The following is a 21,002-nucleotide window of genomic DNA, read 5'->3' as shown; positions in this document are numbered from 1 at the left end:
CGCTGAGAATTTCGCAAATTCTTTGAAACCATTAAAATTAAATTTCAACCACTCAAAAATGTGCTGTGTCGCCTACGTCACGAAACAAGGTGCAATATTTGACTGGTTCTACGAATTGCGCTAGGAGTTTTTCACGGCACAAGCAAAGATAGCCAGTTTGACTATTTGGTAAACACGTTTTATTTTTAAGTTAAATAATCTATCGAAGTAAAAGAAACATAAAGCAGGCCGTATTTTTTTAAACATATTCATAATTTTGTGTTCTTATTTAATCAAAGTTGTAGAATTGTAAATAATAATAACTAATTGTCAATTCGTGTACTTTCATGATACTATATGGTATTTTGTATATTGTATGACACATATGTAGAGGTCTTTAAATAAAATAGAAAAATGGTTTTAAATGGTGTGTATGTTTTTCCATCTGACGATACGTATCGCGATACGTATTGTATCGTACACAATGTACCGTGATATGTATCGTATCCTAAGGTGAGCGTATCGTGACACCCTTAGGTTTTATACTGTTTGCTTCTTATCAGTTTATTTAAGGTTGGAAAGGAAGCATATTAAACTTGAATCTAGTAAGAAGGGAATTTAATAATGTAATTAGATTTTCTAAGGCACTACATACGCATCAAAGTGCATATCAGAGTAATAAAGGGTTGAAGAGTGCCCAATGACTGGAGTACAGTGATGTAACCCCAGGTACTCACATCCTCCTTGTTGTGGTCGATGGCCTCCACATCCATGGGTTCTTCCTTCATCCTCGTCATGTTGGCAAACTGGGCGCGCTCTGACACGTCAGCCAGGCTCACCACACTGGAGGCCGAGGGCAGCAGGTTGAGACTGGAGCAGGACTGGATCGGGTGGCCGGTCACTGCCACCGACATCAACAGCTGTAATACACGGCAATAGCTGTTATACAGGAAAACTACAGTTATACTGCATTCCTTAATAAATGTGTGCCCAGTTGCTCAAAACTTTACCAGCCAGTTTGGAAATACTCTGTTAACTTCAGAACCAAAAATTTAATTTGAAGTCATTTTATTATAAAACATATGCAAAGTATTAGAGCAGACAAATGTGTTCACAATAAGCACACTGTTGATCTAAACTTATTGTTTACTAAAAAAGACGTTTAAAAACATATAAAAGTCAAAATAATATCCTGATCCTTAATTTAACTGTATTTGCTTACCTGGTGGATAAAGCTTTGAGGAACAACCCTGTTATCTTATAGTTTTAACCAAATATGTAAGCAGTAGAAATGATGGTTTGAAGACTCAATCATAGGATTGCACAACTGTTTTGACCTGTATGTGCCATAAGCAAAAAGCTCCATTACAAGAATGCACCCTGCACGAGACAGCAGTCCTGTCATGGTGCCTACCTCGATACACTGTTTGATCCAGAAGTGAGCCCCCATGGCCTCCCAGTTCTGTGAGCAGGTGATGTAGAGCAGCCTGTCAAAGACGCGGCGAGGGATGCTGGCGTTGAAGACCTCCACAAACTTGTGTCTGATGGCGGGTTGGCTGCAGCGTAGGCCCCCCAGGAATGCCTGCTCCAGCTTGGAGGTCAGCTCTGTACCACTGAGGGCCTCATCCCTGTACACAACCAACACATAGCGTGACAATTCTAAAAATCTAGACCTCATTACTTCAAAATGTAAACAAGCAATTATCTGTTATCTTATTCACATTAAAATATAGAACTTACCACACTTTTCCTGAGTAAGCATAAATGTGCTAAGCACTTAATGGCTACAATGTGCATGGGTTCCAACTTGTGATACTTGAATCATGTCCATTTACAATTGTTTCTATGACTCTGACAAATATGACATTGTTTGTGCCTAGATAGCTAAATGCAAATTTTAATGAATGAAATGATATTCTTTCTGGGATAACTAGGCTTTGAGCTCCAGACCAAGTGTTACCTGTAGATGTAGATGACAAGCTCCAGGAACTGAGCATTGAGCTCCAGACCAAGTGTTACCTGTAGATGTAGATGACAAGCTCCACTAACTGAGCATTGAGCTCCAGACCAAGTGTTACCTGTAGATGTAGATGACAAGCTCCAGGAACTGAGCATTGAGCTCCAGACCAAGTGTTACCTGAAGATGTAGATGAAGAGCTCCAGGAACTGAGCATTGAGCTCCAGACCAAGTGTTACCTGTAGATGTAGATGACAAGCTCCACTAACTGAGCATTGAGCTCCAGACCAAGTGTTACCTGTAGATGTAGATGACAAGCTCCAGGAACTGAGCATTGAGCTCCAGACCAAGTGTTACTTGTAGATGTAGATGACAAGCTCCGGGAACTGTGCATTGAGCTCCAGACCAAGCGTTACCTGTAGATGTAGATGACAAGCTCCAGGAACTGAGCATTGAGCTCCAGACCAAGTGTTACCTGTAGATGTAGATGACAAGCTCCAGGAACTGAGCATTGAGCTCCAGACCAAGTGTTACCTGTAGATGTAGATGACAAGCTCCAGGAACTGAGCATTGAGCTCCAGACCAAAAGTTACCTGTAGATGTAGATGACAAGCTCCAGAAACTGAGCATTGAGCTCCTGACCAAGTGTTACCTGTAGATGTAGATGACAAGCTCCAGGAACTGAGCATTGAGCTCCAGACCAAGTGTTACCTGTAGATGTAGATGACGAGCTCCAGGAACTGAGCATTGAGCTCCAGGTCTTCACTGAACCTTTTCTCAATGTGCACCATGAGCTTCACTAGCAGAATAGCCTTCTCTCGGATTGAAGGGGACTGGTTCAGTGCTATTGTCCCCTGAAAGCAGGAATTTATTTTTTACTTAACATCATTTTCATGTATGGGCATCTTGGCTTGGCCTAATGCATGTGCATAGTGTTGTCCCAGATTAGCCTGTGCAGTCTACAATTTTCGTCTACACTAGAAAATATAATAAAAACAGAAAGTGTCTGCCATAATTAGCCTAGGCAGACTGCACAAGCTAATCTGCGATAACACTTAACACAAATTCATTAAGCCCTATCACTCTAACAAAATTATAAAATTGCATTAAACCAGTTATTATTTTTTACATAGAAGATATGCCAATGTGACCATTCCTAATTGATACTAAAACACACAATCTACATGTTGGATTATTAGTTTAAGTTTACTCAATCTTTTATCAGCACATGTCAATAAAAGCCCAAGTTTATTGATACGTAAACATGTTTTAAGGACAAAGTTAACAACCTAAATTTCAGCTTTATGTGTTCCAAGTTCCAAACAATGGTTCAGCTGCATCAATAAACTATCACATATCCTAGTTCCAAGGTTTTGTTAATTACATGCCTTAGTTTTGACCCAGTCTTCCACCATCTTGGTGATGGCCTTCATGACCTTGCTGTCAGGTGTCTTCTCTATGAGGCCCACGAGGATCTGACCAATGAACGACTTTCTCATCTCCATCGACATGACCACTACACGGTTCTTCACCAGGTCTAGGGAAATGATCAGCAACTCACTGGCAACTGAGGACATAATGTGAACCAACTGAGGACACAATTGGTACCAATTTAAGAAACAATGGGTTCCAACTGAGGACATAATGGGTTACAACTGAGTTTACAACTGAGGATAAAATTGGTACCAAGTGAGGACACACTTAGTACATAGTGAAGACACAATATGTACCAAATGAGGACACAATAGGCACCAACTGAAGACACAATCGGTAAACTGAGAACACTATGGGTACCAATGAGAACACTATAGGTACCAAATGAGGACACCATGGGTACCAACTGAAAACACAATGGGTACCAAGTGAGGACACAATTGGTACCAATTTAACAAACAATTGGTTCCAACTGAGGACATAATGAGTTACAACTGAGGATAAAATTGGTACCAAGTGAGGACACACTTAGTACCAAGTGAAGACACAATATGTACCAATTGAGGGCACAATAGGCACCAACTGAGGACACAATAGGTAAACTGAGAACACAATGGGTACCAATGAGAACACTATGGGTACCAAATGAGGACACCATGGGTACCAACTGAAAACACAATGGGTACCAAGTGAGGACACAATGGGTACCAACTGAGGACATAATGGGTAACAACTGAGAACACAATGGGTAACAACTGAGAACACAATGAGTACCTAGTGAGGACACACTTAGTACCAAAGTGAAGACACAATGGGTACCTAGTTAGGACACAATGGGTACCAACTGAGGACACAATGGGTACCAAGTGAAAACACAATTATTATCATAAAAAGTCATGACTGAACAAGAGCATGCATGACCAACTCTCAGGGAGTGAACACTAGTATTCCACATTGCTTGCTTACATTTTGAAGTAATTTGTTCTCATGACTCAATGTTGATAATGCCAACAACAAATCAAACTTAATAAGCCATGCTAGAAAACTAATGTGAATATCAAGTAAGAATTAAATTAATGTCCTTGAAGGTTCTTCATAATTCATTGAAATAATAAGTAATCAAATATAGTAATATAAATAACTCGCACATAGTTTTGCCATAAATAAATGATCAAGTGAAAAGAAAACAAGACTCTGCCTGGGCTGCGTCAACGCAAGCATGGTACATATACCTGGGCTGGTAAAATAATAATTTTACAATTATGGGCCTGCTCACAAACAGTTTTGCCATAAATAAATAATAAATGGACTAGATGTCAATAGGTGCATGGTACCTGGGCTTGTCTCGGTGGTGGTGGCAGGCTGCAGGTGCTCCCGGACCATCTTGGTGAGCACTTTCATGAACACGGTGATCAGCCTGTCAATGTAGCACTGATTGTGCATGCAGGCTGCCTTAAGGATCATCAGCGTGCTGAACAGCTGACTACTGGAGCCATTGGTCGCCCTGCAACACACACCATAATCAGCAATTGCAACACACACCATCACCAGCGATAGGATCTCTCATAAACCATCACCAGCAATAGGATCTCTCATACACCAAAAGAAGCTTTTTTCAATTAAACACAAATGGAAAGAAGTCTCAATTGGAATTATATTATAGTACCTGAATGCTTAGAGAGATCTTAGTTACTAAAAAAATCTTTATTAAACATTATTAAGTTAATATTTATTTCAAAGCTTAGATAATTCAGATTAACAGATTCTTTTTGTAATTGAATGTTATCAAGTTAATAGTGTTAAGCTCTAAGCTCCGAAGGTTTTAATCAACACCATTTGTAGGATAATAGTATTAATTATCATTGTTTTCTAGCCCAACAGGAAAGTTGGCACTCACTTGTCATAGTTGGTGAGTCCCTCATAGACGACCTTGCTGACGCAGGCGTACAGACACTCTAGCTCCTCATACTTGGAGGCCACACTGGAGTTGAGGGGCTCAGTGGGGAAGAAGGACATGAGGCGAGACAGCAGGCTGTGCACACCACGGATCACCTTCATGTTGGGGCAGTTCATACAGGCCGCTATGCCACGCTGCAGAGGCTTGAAACTGGCCAGGATCTGCTCTCGCTTCTGATCAACAACATACACAGTGGAGGGTCAACAACATACACAGTGGAGGATCAACAACATACACAGTGGAGGATCAAACAAAAACATATTGCAGGATCAAAAACAAACACAGAGTAGGATAAACAACATACACAGTGGATGATCAACAACATACACAGTGGAGGATCAACAACATACACAGTGGAGGATCAACAACATACACAGTGGATGATCAACAACATACACAATGGAGGATCAACAACATACACAGTGGAGGATCAACAACATACACAGTGGAGGATCAACAACATTACACAGTGGATGATCAAAAACATACTCAGTGGATGATCAACAACATACACAGTGGATGATCAACAACATACACAGTGGATGATCAACAACATACACAGTGGATGATCAACATCATACACATTGGATGATCAACAACATACACAGTGGATGATCAACAACATACACAGTGAAGAATCAACAACATACACAGTGCATGATCAACAACATACACAGTGGATGATCAACAACATACACAGTGGAGGATCAACAACATACACAGTGGATGATCAACAACATACACAGTGAAGGATCAACAACATGGCGAGAGAGTGACAGGTATGCATGGCATATTGAAACATGTGACACAACATATTGAAACATGTAAAACATCTAAATGCAAATGGAAAGAATAATTAAGTGACAAATGTGTATCATGCATTAACATCATAAACAAATATTCTTGCTCTAGTAAACTTGATTGTTTAAAACTAATGAATGATCTCATTACATGATTTTTATCATGCAATGGGGAGGCATACCTAATTTCCCAAAAAATAATGACCATTAATAAAGACAAAAGAGGATAAAACAAAGACAATGAATGTTTAAATGTCTGTGGCAGAGACACAGTGTGTTGCATGAAAAACAATGCCTGGCTATAAAGGATTGACAAAGAAAATAAATGCTCAAATGTATATATGGCTAAGACCAAGAACAATGCTATGTACCAGTATGGTGAGTAGGAAGCAGAGAAGCTCCAGGGCTGTGCAGATGTTGTTGAAGTTGGGCTGCTGGCTCTCAACCGTGTTGAGCAGCTTGTCAAACCAGGCCAGCTTGAGCTCCGTGTTGGGCCACACATCTGGGCGCAGGGCGTTCTTGAGCTGGGTGACACAGCGCCTAGACAGCACCTCCCCTGGTGAACCAGCAACCTCACTCACCTAGAATAGAACAGATAGGCTGGTCTGTACTGAACACAAATGTACATTATATAAAAACAAGGGACAAAATTGTCACAAAACGAGGTTTTCATTGTGAAAAAAAAATCTGATAAAGGGAGAAAACTCAAACTGAACTTTTGAAATGAACAAACAAAATTAACCCCCTTTGTAAGTTTGTTTTTTAAAAAAATCTATTTTTATTCGTGGCGACCTTGACATTGGAGATATTGACGTGATTCTTTCGTGCGACACACCGTCCCATGATGGTGAACAAATGTGCCAAATGATTTTAAAATCTCACAATGAATGACATAGTTATGGCCAGGACAAGCTCATTTATGGCCATTTTTGACCTTTGAACTCAAAGTGTGACCTTGACCTTGGAGATATCGACGTAATTATTCCGCGCGACACACCGTCCAATGATGGTGAACAAATGTGCCAAATGATTTTAAAATCTGACAATGAACGACATAGTTATGGCCCGGACAAGCTTGTTCCGCCCGCCCGCCCGCCAGCCAGCCCGCCCGCATTCGCCAATCTAATAACCAGTTTTTTCCTTCGGAAAACCTGGTTAAAAAGGTTGTTAAGGCTGGGAAAAGAAATTCTTTGCATTGTACTGACTTTAATCTTACTGGTGTATACTGTTGTATATGGCAATATCACAAATGTCTTAATGTTAAGTGAGGTGCAACCCTACATTATCTTTCCATACCTGATGTCTCAATGTTAAGTGAGGTGCAACCCTACATTATCTTTCCATACCAGATGTCTCAATGTTAAGTGAGGTGCACCATTACATTATCTTTCCATACCTGACAAGCTATCCTGAGCAAGAAGTTCACAACAGCGTCACAGTACTGTTTCTCTATGGGCTTACTGCTCTCAGGTGACCTGGGCTGGGGCTCGGGGCTCCCTACAGAGCCTGACAGGTACCTGGGCTTCTTCACATCACCCACTGGCTCGACTGACCCGGCCCTCTTCACCTGACCTGTCTCACTGACAATCTGAAACAGGGCACACACACATGTCCTCTCCTTTTCTATACAAATTTTTATTAACAACATTATTTGATATGAAATTTTTGATGCTCTACATTTAAAGCTAACTTATTTCTGGGAATTTTTGCCAAAGCTATTATACCAGCTGAATCCAATCATAATGCAACCTGAATATACACTGTACTCACTGCTCCCAATAGACCATTAGTACTCACCTCAGCAGGTGTGGAGGTGCCCGCAGTATCTGAGTCCTCTTTGATACGCTGTATCTCCCACTTGATGATCACCTCTGCCAAGTCCACCGCCAGCTTCCTGTGCTCTACTGTGGCCTGCATACAATTGTGCACCATGCAATCCTCATCAACACAATCATGAGGAATACCATACACAAATACAGAGAAATAGGCGATGAAAGGCTATTACATGGTCAATAAGTCCCACTAACAGCAGTAAATAATAACAGATACACAAACCAAATTATTTAAGATCAGACGTTTGAGTTGATAAGTAAAACAAACATTATTGAAGATGAGGCATTTTCAAGTTACATTTAAAAAGATACCTTGAATCAAAATCAAATCAAAAGAAAACTGAAAATAAATACAAATGCTGTCATAATACTTAAAGACACAAAATAATACAGGTTTGAAGTGAAAGAAACTCCATAATATTGAATAGTGTCCTACATTCTGTGTGAATCCGAGCCTCTGCAGTGAGTTGACCATGTGCTGTATAAGATGGTGCCTGACAGGGTAGTAGACCTTGTAATGGCGCACCACGAGCTGCAGGATGTGAACCAGCTGGGCCACGGCATGGCCGTCCTCAACTATGATCTTCTTGGTCCAGTGGGTCAGCATGCCCTGCAGGACATAACACCAGGGTCAGAACAAGAGATGTGTTTGTCAGAAACACAATGCCCCCTACTGCGCCGCGTTGATTTTTTTTTCTTCGTTATACCTCTTTGAAAAATATTACTTCCCTTGTGAAAATGATCTGTACCTCCCAAATGATAAATAGAAATTATCTCCCTTTAAAGCTTGTTACTTCCCTTGTTTGTTTGTTTTTACCTGTGACCTTGAAGAATGACCTTGACCTATCACCACTCAAAATGTGCAGCTCCATGAGATAAACATGCATGCCAAAAAATAAGTTGCAAAAGTTATGGCCAATGTCAAAGTTTTCGGATGGACGCACAGACTGACAGACAGACAGACGGACTGACAGTTCAACTGCTATATGCCACCCTACCGGGGGCATAAAAACTACAGCTACACCTCTTGTGAGCATATATTTTGGCCATATACAGATTTTGTTCATTCTTTTTAAACATAATCTTGGAACACATATTTTGTCTAGAGTCCTTCAATTTGCAAAGTTTATAGAGTTTCTGTTATGCTTTCTTGACTTCACCCCTGATATTTGACAATGAAGATTGGAGGCGACAATCTTGCACAATACAATACAAATAACAATCCTTCAACCAACCATCCCTGACAAACATACAGTTGGCAGAAAGGCATGTTTTATCTGTAATCAAATTTTACAGTAGATTAGACTATTTTTCATAAACCATGCCAATGATTTACCATAACTGTGAACGTGCTTACAAAGTCCACATAAGATGCATAACTGTGTAGAATTTGGATGCAGATTTCATCAGTGAAATTATCATCCACTGAAAAAAACTGACTTGTGCCTTCAAATGATTTCTTCATGAATTTTGAATAACAAACATTACATCAGTCCTCAGCCATTTAAAATCCAATAGTATTCATTTTTGATAAAACAAGAAATACCTGAGAACAAAATCACTCATGTATAAACTGGACTTAAAACGTGTGCATAATGGGCTGATCTTAGATGTCACTATACACACATGTACGTACACACACTTGCATTAAGCCATGTTCTCCCACATCACTTTACACACATGTACGCACACACACTTGCATTAAGCCATGTTCTCCCACGTTACTTTACACACATGTACGCACACACACTTGCATTAAGCCATGTTCTCCCACGTCACTTTACACACATGTACGCACACACACTTGCATTGAGCTCTGTTCTCCCACGTCACTTTACACACATGTACGCACACACACTTGCATTAAGCCCTGTTCTCCCAGAGAAAGGCTCAAATCATTCAAGATGTGAACATAAAACTATTGTGACCTACATTCCCGTCCTCCATCCTGCCAGGCATCGCAGGTGTGAGTATCTCCAGGGCCTGCTTGACAACAGCGCGAGCCTCCAGGGCGTGGGCCTTGAGCAGGGAGTGGAACACCTGCAGCACGATACGCTTGTGGATGGCAAACTTGGCGATGATATGTGACAGCAGCAGGTGCCCATGGTACTTGGTCGCCGGGTCGATGCAGTTCTTCATGAGTAGGCATGGCCAGGCAAATGTCATCAGCCTGCGCAGCTTGTTGCCTTGCTTTCTGCACATGTAGAAATGTAAACACCTCAAAGACATCAGAATGTTTATACAAAATTATAGTGTAATATTCTGATACCAAAATGCATAAAGAGCATTACATATAATCAGTAACTATGATTTAACAAACTAGTAAGAAGAACAAAATGAGATTGATACATAAGAGGCATAAATGATTTTTTTTATTTCAATATGATTTTTTTTTCCTAAAGCTTACATTAAAAGCTGTATGTGATGTAAAAATTTAACAATTAAAATTTGATAGTTAAAAAGAGTGCATGTGTACACTGGAAAAACCACTACAGAAAGCAGCGTTCTTAATGTCAAGTTTGGGACTGAAATATGGCCCCATTCCCAATCTCGAAAAGAAAACATATTTCCCAAATGACTTCTGAAAATTGGTTGAATTTTTTATAATTTTATTGTAACATTTAGTTTATTTTCCAATACAGCTCTATAAGTAGATATAGATATATAATTTTTAATAAAAAAAATAATTCTTAATTGAGTAGTATTTGTTAACAAAAAACACTGCCAGGTTTTTATCTGAAGAGTCTGAAGGGTCTGAAGGGTCCTGGCCCCATTCCCAAAATGAAGAAAACCACACTGGAAAGTATGTATGACTCACTTGTTGGCTGCATCATGTACGTGGGGTGCTGCCTGCTCAACCAGCAGTGAGGAGAACTGGAGCAGCAGGATGCGCACAGCGTCTGAGTTGCCAAACGGGTTCTCCGGGTCAATGACCTTGTTTATGAAAACGCTCACAATGTTCTCTGGATTGTCAAGGTCAGGTTGGGCGGGACCGCCAATCAGCCGCTCTGCGTCCGGTCCCTCCAGGGAGTGGTGGTAACAGGGCAGCAATACATACTGGATTATCTGGGGGGGAGAGTTTGAACCTACTTATTTTAGCTTGATTGAAAATAAAGCCAAACACTCATTGAAACATTCTGGAGACCGTTGCCAGGGTAGAAACAATTCTTGGTGTGTATGGGAGATTTAAAGAACGATCCCACAGTTAGGATCGAACCCATGACCTCTCATTTGCTTGGCGGAAACCATTTCCACTATACCACATTTGGGAAGATAGAATAGTAATACGGGGACAATAAAATCAAGTTTAAGCTTCTGCATTTAGAGTGGATTGTAAAATGAAAAACATCATATAAATATTTTACACATGAACAAATTAATACAAAAGAAACAAGCTATGTGTTTGTCAGAAACACTATGTCCCCTACTGTGCCGCTTTGAAGGTATATATTTGACCTCTGACCTTGAAGGATGACCTTGACCTTTCACCACTCAAAATGTGCAGCTCCATGAGATACAACTGCATGCCGAATATGAAGTTGCTATCTTCAATATTGCAAAAGTTATGGCAAAATTTTAAAATTGGAGCAAACAAACAGACAAGCAAACAAACAAACCAACCAACCGACCAACCAACAGACAGGGCAAAAAAAATATGTCCCCCACTATAGTGGTGGGGGACATAAAAATGACACAAGATGCCAGATCAATAAAAAATATATAATATAACAGTGCACAAAAAAATAATCCAAGAAGGTCAAACATTCACACCTACCTTAGCTTTCAGTGTCTGTGGCCAGGCTGGGTCGTGGAAGATCTCCACATACTTGAAGAACGCCTTCCTCTTCCACTCCACGGTGTAGCTCTGCACATAAGTAGTCAAATATATGAGTCTTGTTATGGGGAAATGTGGCTTAAGACGTGCGCATAAAGTCTTAGTGTCCTCTCAGATTAGCCTTTGCAGTCTGTACATGATAATCTGGGATAACAGGTGCCTTCTAAACTGGATTTTTGCTAAGAAGAGACTTCCTTTGATTGAAAAATACCATAAAGCCAGAAAGTTTTGTACCAGATAAGCTCAAGGGTACTGCACAGGCTTATCTGGGACAACACTTCTACGCACATGCATTAAACACAATGTTCTCACAATGCGGCTCATTTAATGTAAAGGTAAAATTTTGAGGACTTGGGGACACCTTTAGAATCCCGTACTTTTATGACCTTGTTGATGAACATGGAGAGAAAACACTCAAATATAGAACAAACACGGCAAGGAACAATTAGACTGGGTGGTTGCTGTATTCCACAATGTTTGGATAAAGGTCAGTTTATTTCACACAGCCTGTCTAATGATGATATACAAAACCAGTTGCTTTATTGTGTATGTACAGGCAGGAAGTTCACTGCTTAATTGTGTATGTACAGGCAGGAAGTTCACTGCTTTATTGTGTATGTACAGGCAGGAAGTTCACTGCTTTATTGTGTATGTACAGGCAGGAAGTTCACTGCTTTATTGTGTATGTACAGGCAGGAAGTTCACTGCTTGATTGTGTATGTACAGGCAGGAAGTTCACTGCTTGATTGTGTATGTACAGGCAGGAAGTTCACTGCTTTATTGTGTATGTACAGGCAGGAAGTTCACTGCTTTATTGTGTATGTACAGGCAGGAAGTTCACTGCTTTATTGTGTATGTACAGGCAGGAAGTTCACTGCTTTATTGTGTATGTACAGGCAGGAAGTTCACTGCTTTATTGTGTATGTACAGGCAGGAAGTTCACTGCTTTATTGTGTATGTACAGGCAGGAATTTCACTGCTTTATTGGGTATGTACAGGCAGGAAGTTCACTGCTTTATTGGGTATGTACAGGCAGGAAGTTCACTGCTTTATTGGGTATGTACAGGCAGGAAGTTCACTGCTTTATTGTGTATGTATAGGCAGGAAGTTCACTGCTTTATTGTGTATGTACAGGCAGGAAGTTCACTGCTTTATTGTGTATGTATAGGCAGGAAGTTCACTGCTTCACTGATAAGATACTTGATACATGTGACCCTTAAAAAATACCCCTACAGATATAGACAAATATAGCGTACACATTTTAACACAAACACCTTTGAATCAAGGAAACACGTTAAGACCGATTAAAATAATCTTCTTAGCACATGTGTGAAGTATACACATACACAACTAAGAGGCAATCAGAAAACAACCAAGAGGGAATCAGTATTTAGTTCTTTACCACTGCAACTGTGTTGTCGAGGAAATCTTTGACAAACTGGTACTGAGAGACGTGGCGGGTCGTGAAACAGCGCAGAAGGTCGAACAGCAGCTCTATCTCACCAGTGTTGTGTCTGCAATAACCATAAAATAGTGACAGGTAAAACAAAACTGCTAGATTTCACTAATGTTGTTTCTGAAACAGACACAGAACAATTTTGTTTGTTTTTGTTGTATACACGATCATTTACCCTTCTTACACTTTACCTGATAAGCTTGTTTACCAGTGCTAAGTGCACATACTTATGACCAGTGCTAAGTGCACATACTTATGCCAGCTGATAAGCTTGTTTACCACCGCTAAGTGCACATACTTATGACAGCTGATAAGCTTGTTTACCACTGCTAAGTGCACATACTTATGCCAGCTGATAAGCTTGTTTACCAGTGCTAAGTGCACATACTTATGCCAGCTGATAAGCTTGTTTACCACCGCTAAGTGCACATACTTATGACAGCTGATAAGCTTGTTTACCACTGCTAAGTGCACATACTTATGCCAGCTGATAAGCTTGTTTACCACCGCTAAGTGCACATACTTATGCCAGCTGATAAGCTTGTTTACCACCGCTAAGTGCACATACTTATGCCAGCTGATAAGCTTGTTTACCACTGCTAAGTGCACATACTTATGACAGCTGATAAGCTTGTTTACCACTGCTAAGTGCACATACTTATGACAGCTGATAAGCTTGTTTACCACCGCTAAGTGCACATACTTATGACAGCTGATAAGCTTGTTTACCACCGCTAAGTGCACATACTTATGCCAGCTGATAAGCTTGTTTACCACCGCTAAGTGCACATACTTATGCCAGCTGATAAGCTTGTTTACCACTGCTAAGTGCACATACTTATGCCAGCTGATAAGCTTGTTTACCACTGCTAAGTGCACATACTTATGCCAGCTGATAAGCTTGTTTACCACTGCTAAGTGCACATACTTATGCCAGCTGATAAGCTTGTTTACCACTGCTAAGTGCACATACTTATGACAGCTGATAAGCTTGTTTACCACCGCTAAGTGCACATACTTATGACAGCTGATAAGCTTGTTTACCACTGCTAAGTGCACATACTTATGCCAGCTGATAAGCTTGTTTACCACTGCTAAGTGCACATACTTATGCCAGCTGATAAGCTTGTTTACCACTGCTAAGTGCACATACTTATGCCAGCTGATAAGCTTGTTTACCACCGCTAAGTGCACATACTTATGCCAGCTGATAAGCTTGTTTACCACTGCTAAGTGCACATACTTATGACAGCTGATAAGCTTGTTTACCACTGCTAAGTGCACATACTTATGCCAGCTGATAAGCTTGTTTACCACTGCTAAGTGCACATACTTATGACAGCTGATAAGCTTGTTTACCACCGCTAAGTGCACATACTTATGCCAGCTGATAAGCTTGTTTACCACCGCTAAGTGCACATACTTATGCCAGCTGATAAGCTTGTTTACCACCGCTAAGTGCACATACTTATGCCAGCTGATAAGCTTGTTTACCACCGCTAAGTGCACATACTTATGACAGCTGATAAGCTTGTTTACCACTGCTAAGTGCACATACTTATGACAGCTGATAAGCTTGTTTACCACCGCTAAGTGCACATACTTATGCCAGCTGATAAGCTTGTTTACCACTGCTAAGTGCACATACTTATGACAGCTGATAAGCTTGTTTACCACTGCTAAGTGCACATACTTATGACAGCTGATAAGCTTGTTTACCACTGCTAAGTGCACATACTTATGCCAGCTGATAAGCTTGTTTACCACTGCTAAGTGCACATACTTATGCCAGCTGATAAGCTTGTTTACCACCGCTAAGTGCACATACTTATGACAGCTGATAAGCTTGTTTACCACCGCTAAGTGCACATACTTATGCCAGCTGATAAGCTTGTTTACCACTGCTAAGTGCACATACTTATGCCAGCTGATAAGCTTGTTTACCACCGCTAAGTGCACATACTTATGCCAGCTGATAAGCTTGTTTACCACTGCTAAGTGCACATACTTATGCCAGCTGATAAGCTTGTTTACCACCGCTAAGTGCACATACTTATGACAGCTGATAAGCTTGTTTACCACTGCTAAGTGCACATACTTATGCCAGCTGATAAGCTTGTTTACCACCGCTAAGTGCACATACTTATGACAGCTGATAAGCTTGTTTACCACTGCTAAGTGCACATACTTATGCCAGCTGATAAGCTTGTTTACCAGTGCTAAGTGCACATACTTATGCCAGCTGATAAGCTTGTTTACCACCGCTAAGTGCACATACTTATGACAGCTGATAAGCTTGTTTACCACCGCTAAGTGCACATACTTATGCCAGCTGATAAGCTTGTTTACCACCGCTAAGTGCACATACTTATGCCAGCTGATAAGCTTGTTTACCACTGCTAAGTGCACATACTTATGCCAGCTGATAAGCTTGTTTACCACTGCTAAGTGCACATACTTATGCCAGCTGATAAGCTTGTTTACCAGTGCTAAGTGCACATACTTATGCCAGCTGATAAGCTTGTTTACCACCGCTAAGTGCACATACTTATGCCAGCTGATAAGCTTGTTTACCACTGCTAAGTGCACATACTTATGCCAGCTGATAAGCTTGTTTACCACTGCTAAGTGCACATACTTATGCCAGCTGATAAGCTTGTTTACCAGTGCTAAGTGCACATACTTATGCCAGTGACTGAAAACTGCCCTATTTAAATCACAGGTAGTGTGCAAAGGGACGTAGAAAGGATTTATTTTATGACTGATCAAAGAACACATTTCTCACAAAAATCATTAGAATTTAATTGAAGCTTAAAATGAAAAATTAATTTTTCACTACTTATTTTGAAACTTAAAGTTCATTCAGTGTTACCTTAAATCTGGTATAAATAAATGTTATTTAAGTAAACCAATGTATAAATAATCATGTATGAACCTGAAGTAGTTGAGGAGACACTTGGCCACAAGGGAGAGCACCTTCCACTGAGTGTAATCTGAGATCTCCTGTACCTGCAGACACATGTGGGGAGAATCAATGGAGGATACAGATACACACACATCCTTACATCGGCCGAATATTTTCGAAAATCAAATGTTCTGCGTAAAACAGTCAATATTGGCACAATTTTATATTTTATGGGAAAGCAATTCATTACCCTTTTATCAGGGCAAACAATTTATATGATATCCAATCAGAAGCATAGTAATGGTCTGTGAGATAATCGTTTTATATGTAAATGCTTCAACATACATTTTCCCATAATGATTATTCACTAAACCTGGAAACAAATAAACACATTAGAAATATGATATAATCATATTCTAAATATAAAACAGAGTGATTTATTTATCAGAGAAACAAGGCAGTCAGTGTCTAGTAAGATAGCTCTTGAATATTTTTCACAAGTGTAAATGAGACTACACTTGTATATTGTACACAAGTGTGCATGTGAGACTACACTTGTATATTGTACACAAGTGTGCATGTGAGACCACACTTGTATATTGTACACAAGTGTGCATGTGAGACTACACTTGTATATTGTACACAAGTGTGCATGTGAGACTACACTTGTATATTGTACACAAGTGTGCATGTGAGACCACACTTGTATATTGTACACAAGTGTACATGAGACCACACTTGTATATTGTACACAAGTGTGCATGTGAGACTACACTTGTATATTATACACAAGTGTGCATGTGAGACTACACTTGTATATTATACACAAGTGTGCATGAGACTACACTCAGATGTTGTACACAAGTGTGCATGGGACTTCACTTGTATATTGTACACAAGTGTGCATGAGACTACACTTAGATATTGTACACAAGTGTTGTGAGACTACACTTAGATAATGTACACAAGTGTGCATGAGACTACACTTAGATATTGTACACAAGTGTGCATGAGACTACACTTAGATGTTGTACATAAGTGTGCATGGGACTTCAATTGGATATTGTACACACGTGTGCATGTGAGACTACACTTGTATATTGTACACATGTGTACATGTGAGACTACACTTGTATATTGTACACATGTGTACATGTGAGACTACACTTGTATATTGTACACAAGTGTGCATGAGACTCCACTTGTATATTGTACACATGTGTACATGTGAGACTACACTTGTATATTGTACACATGTGTACATGTGAGACTACACTTGTATATTGTACACATGTGTGCATGAGACTCCACTTGTATATTGTACACAAGTGTGCATGAGACTACACTTAGATATTGTACACATGTGTGCATGAGACTCCACTTGTATAATGTATACAAGTGTGCATGAGACTACACTTATATATTGTACACAAGTGTGAATGAGACTTCACTTGTATATTGTACACATGTGCACATGTGAGACTACACTTGTATATTGTACACATGTGTGCATGAGACTCCACTTGTATATTGTACACAAGTGTGCATGAGACTACACTTGTATATTATACACAAGTGTGCATGAGACTACACTTAGATATTGTACACAAGTGTGCATGAGACTACACTTAGATATTGTACACAAGTGTGCATGAGGATACACTTGTATTGAACATTGTGTGCATGAGACTCCTCTTGTATATTGTACACAAGTGTGCATGTGAGACTCCTCTTGTATATTGTACACAAGTGTGCATGTGAGACTACACTTGTATATTGTACACAAGTGTGCATGTGAGACTACACTTGTATATTGTACACAAGTGTGCATGTTAGACTACACTTAGATATTGTACACAAGTGTGCATATGAGACAACACTCGTATATTGTAGAGATGTGTGCATCAGACTACACTTAAATATTGTACACAAGTGTGCATGTGAGACTCCACTTGGATATTGTACACAAGTGTTCATATGAGACAACACTCGTATATTGTAGAGATGTGTGCATCAGACTACACTTAAATATTGTACACAAGTGTGCATGAGACTCAACTTGTAAATTGTACACATGTGTGCATGTAAAGACTACACTTATATATTGTACAGATGTGTGCATGTGAGACTTCACTTGTATAGTGTACACAAGTGTGCATGTGAGACTACACTTGTATATTATACACATGTGTGCATGTGAGACTACACTTGTATATTGTACAGTTGTGTGCATCAGACTACACTTAAATATTGTAAACAAGTGTGCATGAGACTCACTTGTATATTGGTCAGATGTGTGCATGAGACTCCACTTGTATATTGTACACAAGTGTACATGTGAGAGTCCACTTGTATATTGTACACAAGTGTACATGTGAGACTAAACTTAAATATTGTAGACAAGTTTGCATGTGAGCCTACACTTAAATAGTGTACCAAGTGTGCATGATACTCAACTTGTATATTGTACAGATGTGTACATGTGAGAGTCCACATGTATATAACAGTCCAACCCCTCTTAAGCAGCCAGTAAAGGGAAACAGCCAAATTGGCTGCTTAAGCGGGGTGGCCTCTTAAGAGGGGGTTGGGTCACAGGGAGTCTGGAGTTGATGAGTGCATGGCCAACTGTTCAATTTTTGTATAAACAAAATGGTAAATATGTCTACATGTACTAAACAATGTATAGACTTAAAATAATTTTATTTCTTCCTTTCTAAAATCAGCTATAAGACAACATTTTCATTCAAAAAATATTCTATTTATCTTTCTTATCATCATCAATATCATCATCATCAGAATCAAGTCAATGAAAAAGAATCATTCTCATGATTCATTGCTTACACAATGCGCGTTGTATGGCCCCAATGCACTTAAGACGGGAACAGTTCTGAATCAGTTATGCGTGAATAACTCCCGTGTCACTATAAATCGATAATTTTATCGGTTTATTGCAGTTTTATGGCTTTGAATACCTACCGCACGAATTGGTCCCGACAGTGATCTCCTTCACTGCAGACTGGAAGTACGTATTGATTTTTCGCCGTTGCGTCTGTGTAATTTTGCCAATGTACATGACTGACTTACTTGCGCATGACCACTCATATGGGGGGGGGGGGGGAATTTAACATTTGGGATGCAAAATTGCTGGCCGCTGGCTGGAGAAACGGGGTTACCGCTTAAGAGGGGTGCATTATATAGTGTTTATCGACGGTCGCGGCACAGACCGGTCGCCTACACGGGGTGACCGGCGATGAGGGGTGACCGGAAGTAGGGGTTGGACTGTATACACACGTGTGCATGTGAGACTACACTTAAAAATTGTACACAAGTGTGCACGAGACTTCACTGAAATAATGTACACAAGTGTGCATGATACTCGACTTGTATATTGGTAAGATGCGTGTATGTGAGACTAAACTTAAAAAGTGGGCATAAGACTTCACTTGGATATTGTACACAAGTGTGCATGAGACTACACTTGGATATTGTACACAAGTGTGCATGAGACTACACTTAGATATTGTACACAAGTGTGCATAAGACTTCACTTGGATATTGTACACAAGTGTGCATGAGACTACACTTAGATATTGTACACAAGTGTGCATGAGACTACACTTAGATATTGTACACAAGTGTGCATGAGACTACACTTGTATATTGTACACAAGTGTGCATGAGACAACACTTAGATATTGTACACAAGTGTGTATGAGACTCCACTCACCGACTTGTCTGCCTGGAACTCTTCTGACACCCACAGCTTCCTCAGGCAGCTCATCTGGCATTCAACAAACATTCATATGGATTGTGCCATGGGAAACTAGGGCTTAATGCATGTGCTTCAAGTGCCCTAGACTGTTTTTTCTTTAGTAAATTCTTTTGTTAAACAAAAAATTCCAAACAAGCAGAAACTTTCATCCCAAATAAGCCAATGCAGACTGCAAGGGTTAATTAAGTAAAACACTTTATGCACATGCATTAAGCCCCTTTTCAATGCAGCTGCATCTACACTCATTTACAGTTCATGAACAATGGCCCCATTCTCCCAATGTGTGGGTTTCATTAACTATTACTTAAGTAAACTTATATTAATTTTAAAATATGAATATTAATATCGCACTCTGATTGTGAGATACTCAATGTGAACATGATCAACGGCAATTTACAAGGTACTGAGAAAAAGGCAAGAGTTCTCATGTTTTCTTGCCTAGTAAATACAAATAGGTATTTTGCAAAAAAGGGAGGACATTAGCAAGACAAGTAACCTGTTATGGGAAATGCCTTTATGTAAGGCGTGACTAAAGCCTAAATTGTTCGAAGGTCATTTATTCAAATGTGGGACTATTATCTGGACTCGTTCCATATGTCAAAAGTGTACATTTTTTCCAAATAACTGTAAAAATTTCAAAAGGTCCCATCCCCATTCCCAACAATGTGAAACAGACTGCTATACCAGCTGTGGGTGGTTGGAGAGCCACTCTTCCTCCAGTCTGACCAGGGTGTGGGTCAGCACTATGGCCTGGTACACCAGATCACCGCTGGTAGGGGCCGCGGGTACAGGCACCTGCTGCTGGATGGTCAAGGTCACCTGGGGGGGCACCTGCAGTACAAACATATGCAGGGTGTGTCAAGGATTGAAGGTCACCTTGGATATATTGTCTGCAGAGCAACTAAAGGTCATGGGTTCTATCCCACTATGGGAGTTTTCTTTAGATACCCCAAAAGACAACCAGTACTGGTTATACCCAGGAAACCTACTTAACAGCTTTTCTATAAGCCTAAGGCTTTTATTGCAATTGATTTAAAATAAATAGGTTTAAACAGCATTCAAATGTAAAATTAAA

The 21,002-nt window shown here is 40.0% G+C and overlaps 1 protein-coding gene across 50 annotated transcripts in view; it reads right to left on the bottom strand.

Annotated features, from left to right (window-relative positions):
* Positions 1-21,002, bottom strand: part of LOC127840099 (transformation/transcription domain-associated protein-like) — a 136,523-nt gene that overhangs the window by 45,422 nt on the left and 70,099 nt on the right. For all 50 annotated transcript variants that reach the window (XR_008030402.1, XR_008030405.1, XR_008030403.1 and 47 more), the window contains 17 exons: positions 20,612-20,758; positions 19,883-19,936; positions 16,186-16,259; positions 13,197-13,308; positions 11,735-11,824; positions 10,778-11,025; positions 9,892-10,153; positions 8,396-8,569; positions 7,925-8,038; positions 7,524-7,715; positions 6,499-6,708; positions 5,268-5,500; positions 4,705-4,874; positions 3,325-3,503; positions 2,648-2,790; positions 1,394-1,607; positions 717-899 (listed from right to left, as the gene is read on the bottom strand). Coding sequence is in view for 43 of the 50 variants with exons in the window: in XM_052368495.1 (XP_052224455.1) it covers positions 717-899; positions 1,394-1,607; positions 2,648-2,790; positions 3,325-3,503; positions 4,705-4,874; positions 5,268-5,500; positions 6,499-6,708; positions 7,524-7,715; positions 7,925-8,038; positions 8,396-8,569; positions 9,892-10,153; positions 10,778-11,025; positions 11,735-11,824; positions 13,197-13,308; positions 16,186-16,259; positions 19,883-19,936; positions 20,612-20,758 (2,799 nt within the window). In the remaining 7 variants the exon portion in view is untranslated. The remainder of the gene's footprint in view (positions 1-716; positions 900-1,393; positions 1,608-2,647; positions 2,791-3,324; positions 3,504-4,704; positions 4,875-5,267; positions 5,501-6,498; positions 6,709-7,523; positions 7,716-7,924; positions 8,039-8,395; positions 8,570-9,891; positions 10,154-10,777; positions 11,026-11,734; positions 11,825-13,196; positions 13,309-16,185; positions 16,260-19,882; positions 19,937-20,611; positions 20,759-21,002) is intronic.

The sequence above is a fragment of the Dreissena polymorpha genome, chromosome 7 (assembly GCF_020536995.1).
Source record: "Dreissena polymorpha isolate Duluth1 chromosome 7, UMN_Dpol_1.0, whole genome shotgun sequence".
Taxonomy (NCBI): Eukaryota; Metazoa; Mollusca; class Bivalvia; order Myida; family Dreissenidae; genus Dreissena; species Dreissena polymorpha.
Note: the sequence above shows the minus strand (reverse complement) of the source record. Positions and strands in the feature narration are given on the sequence as shown.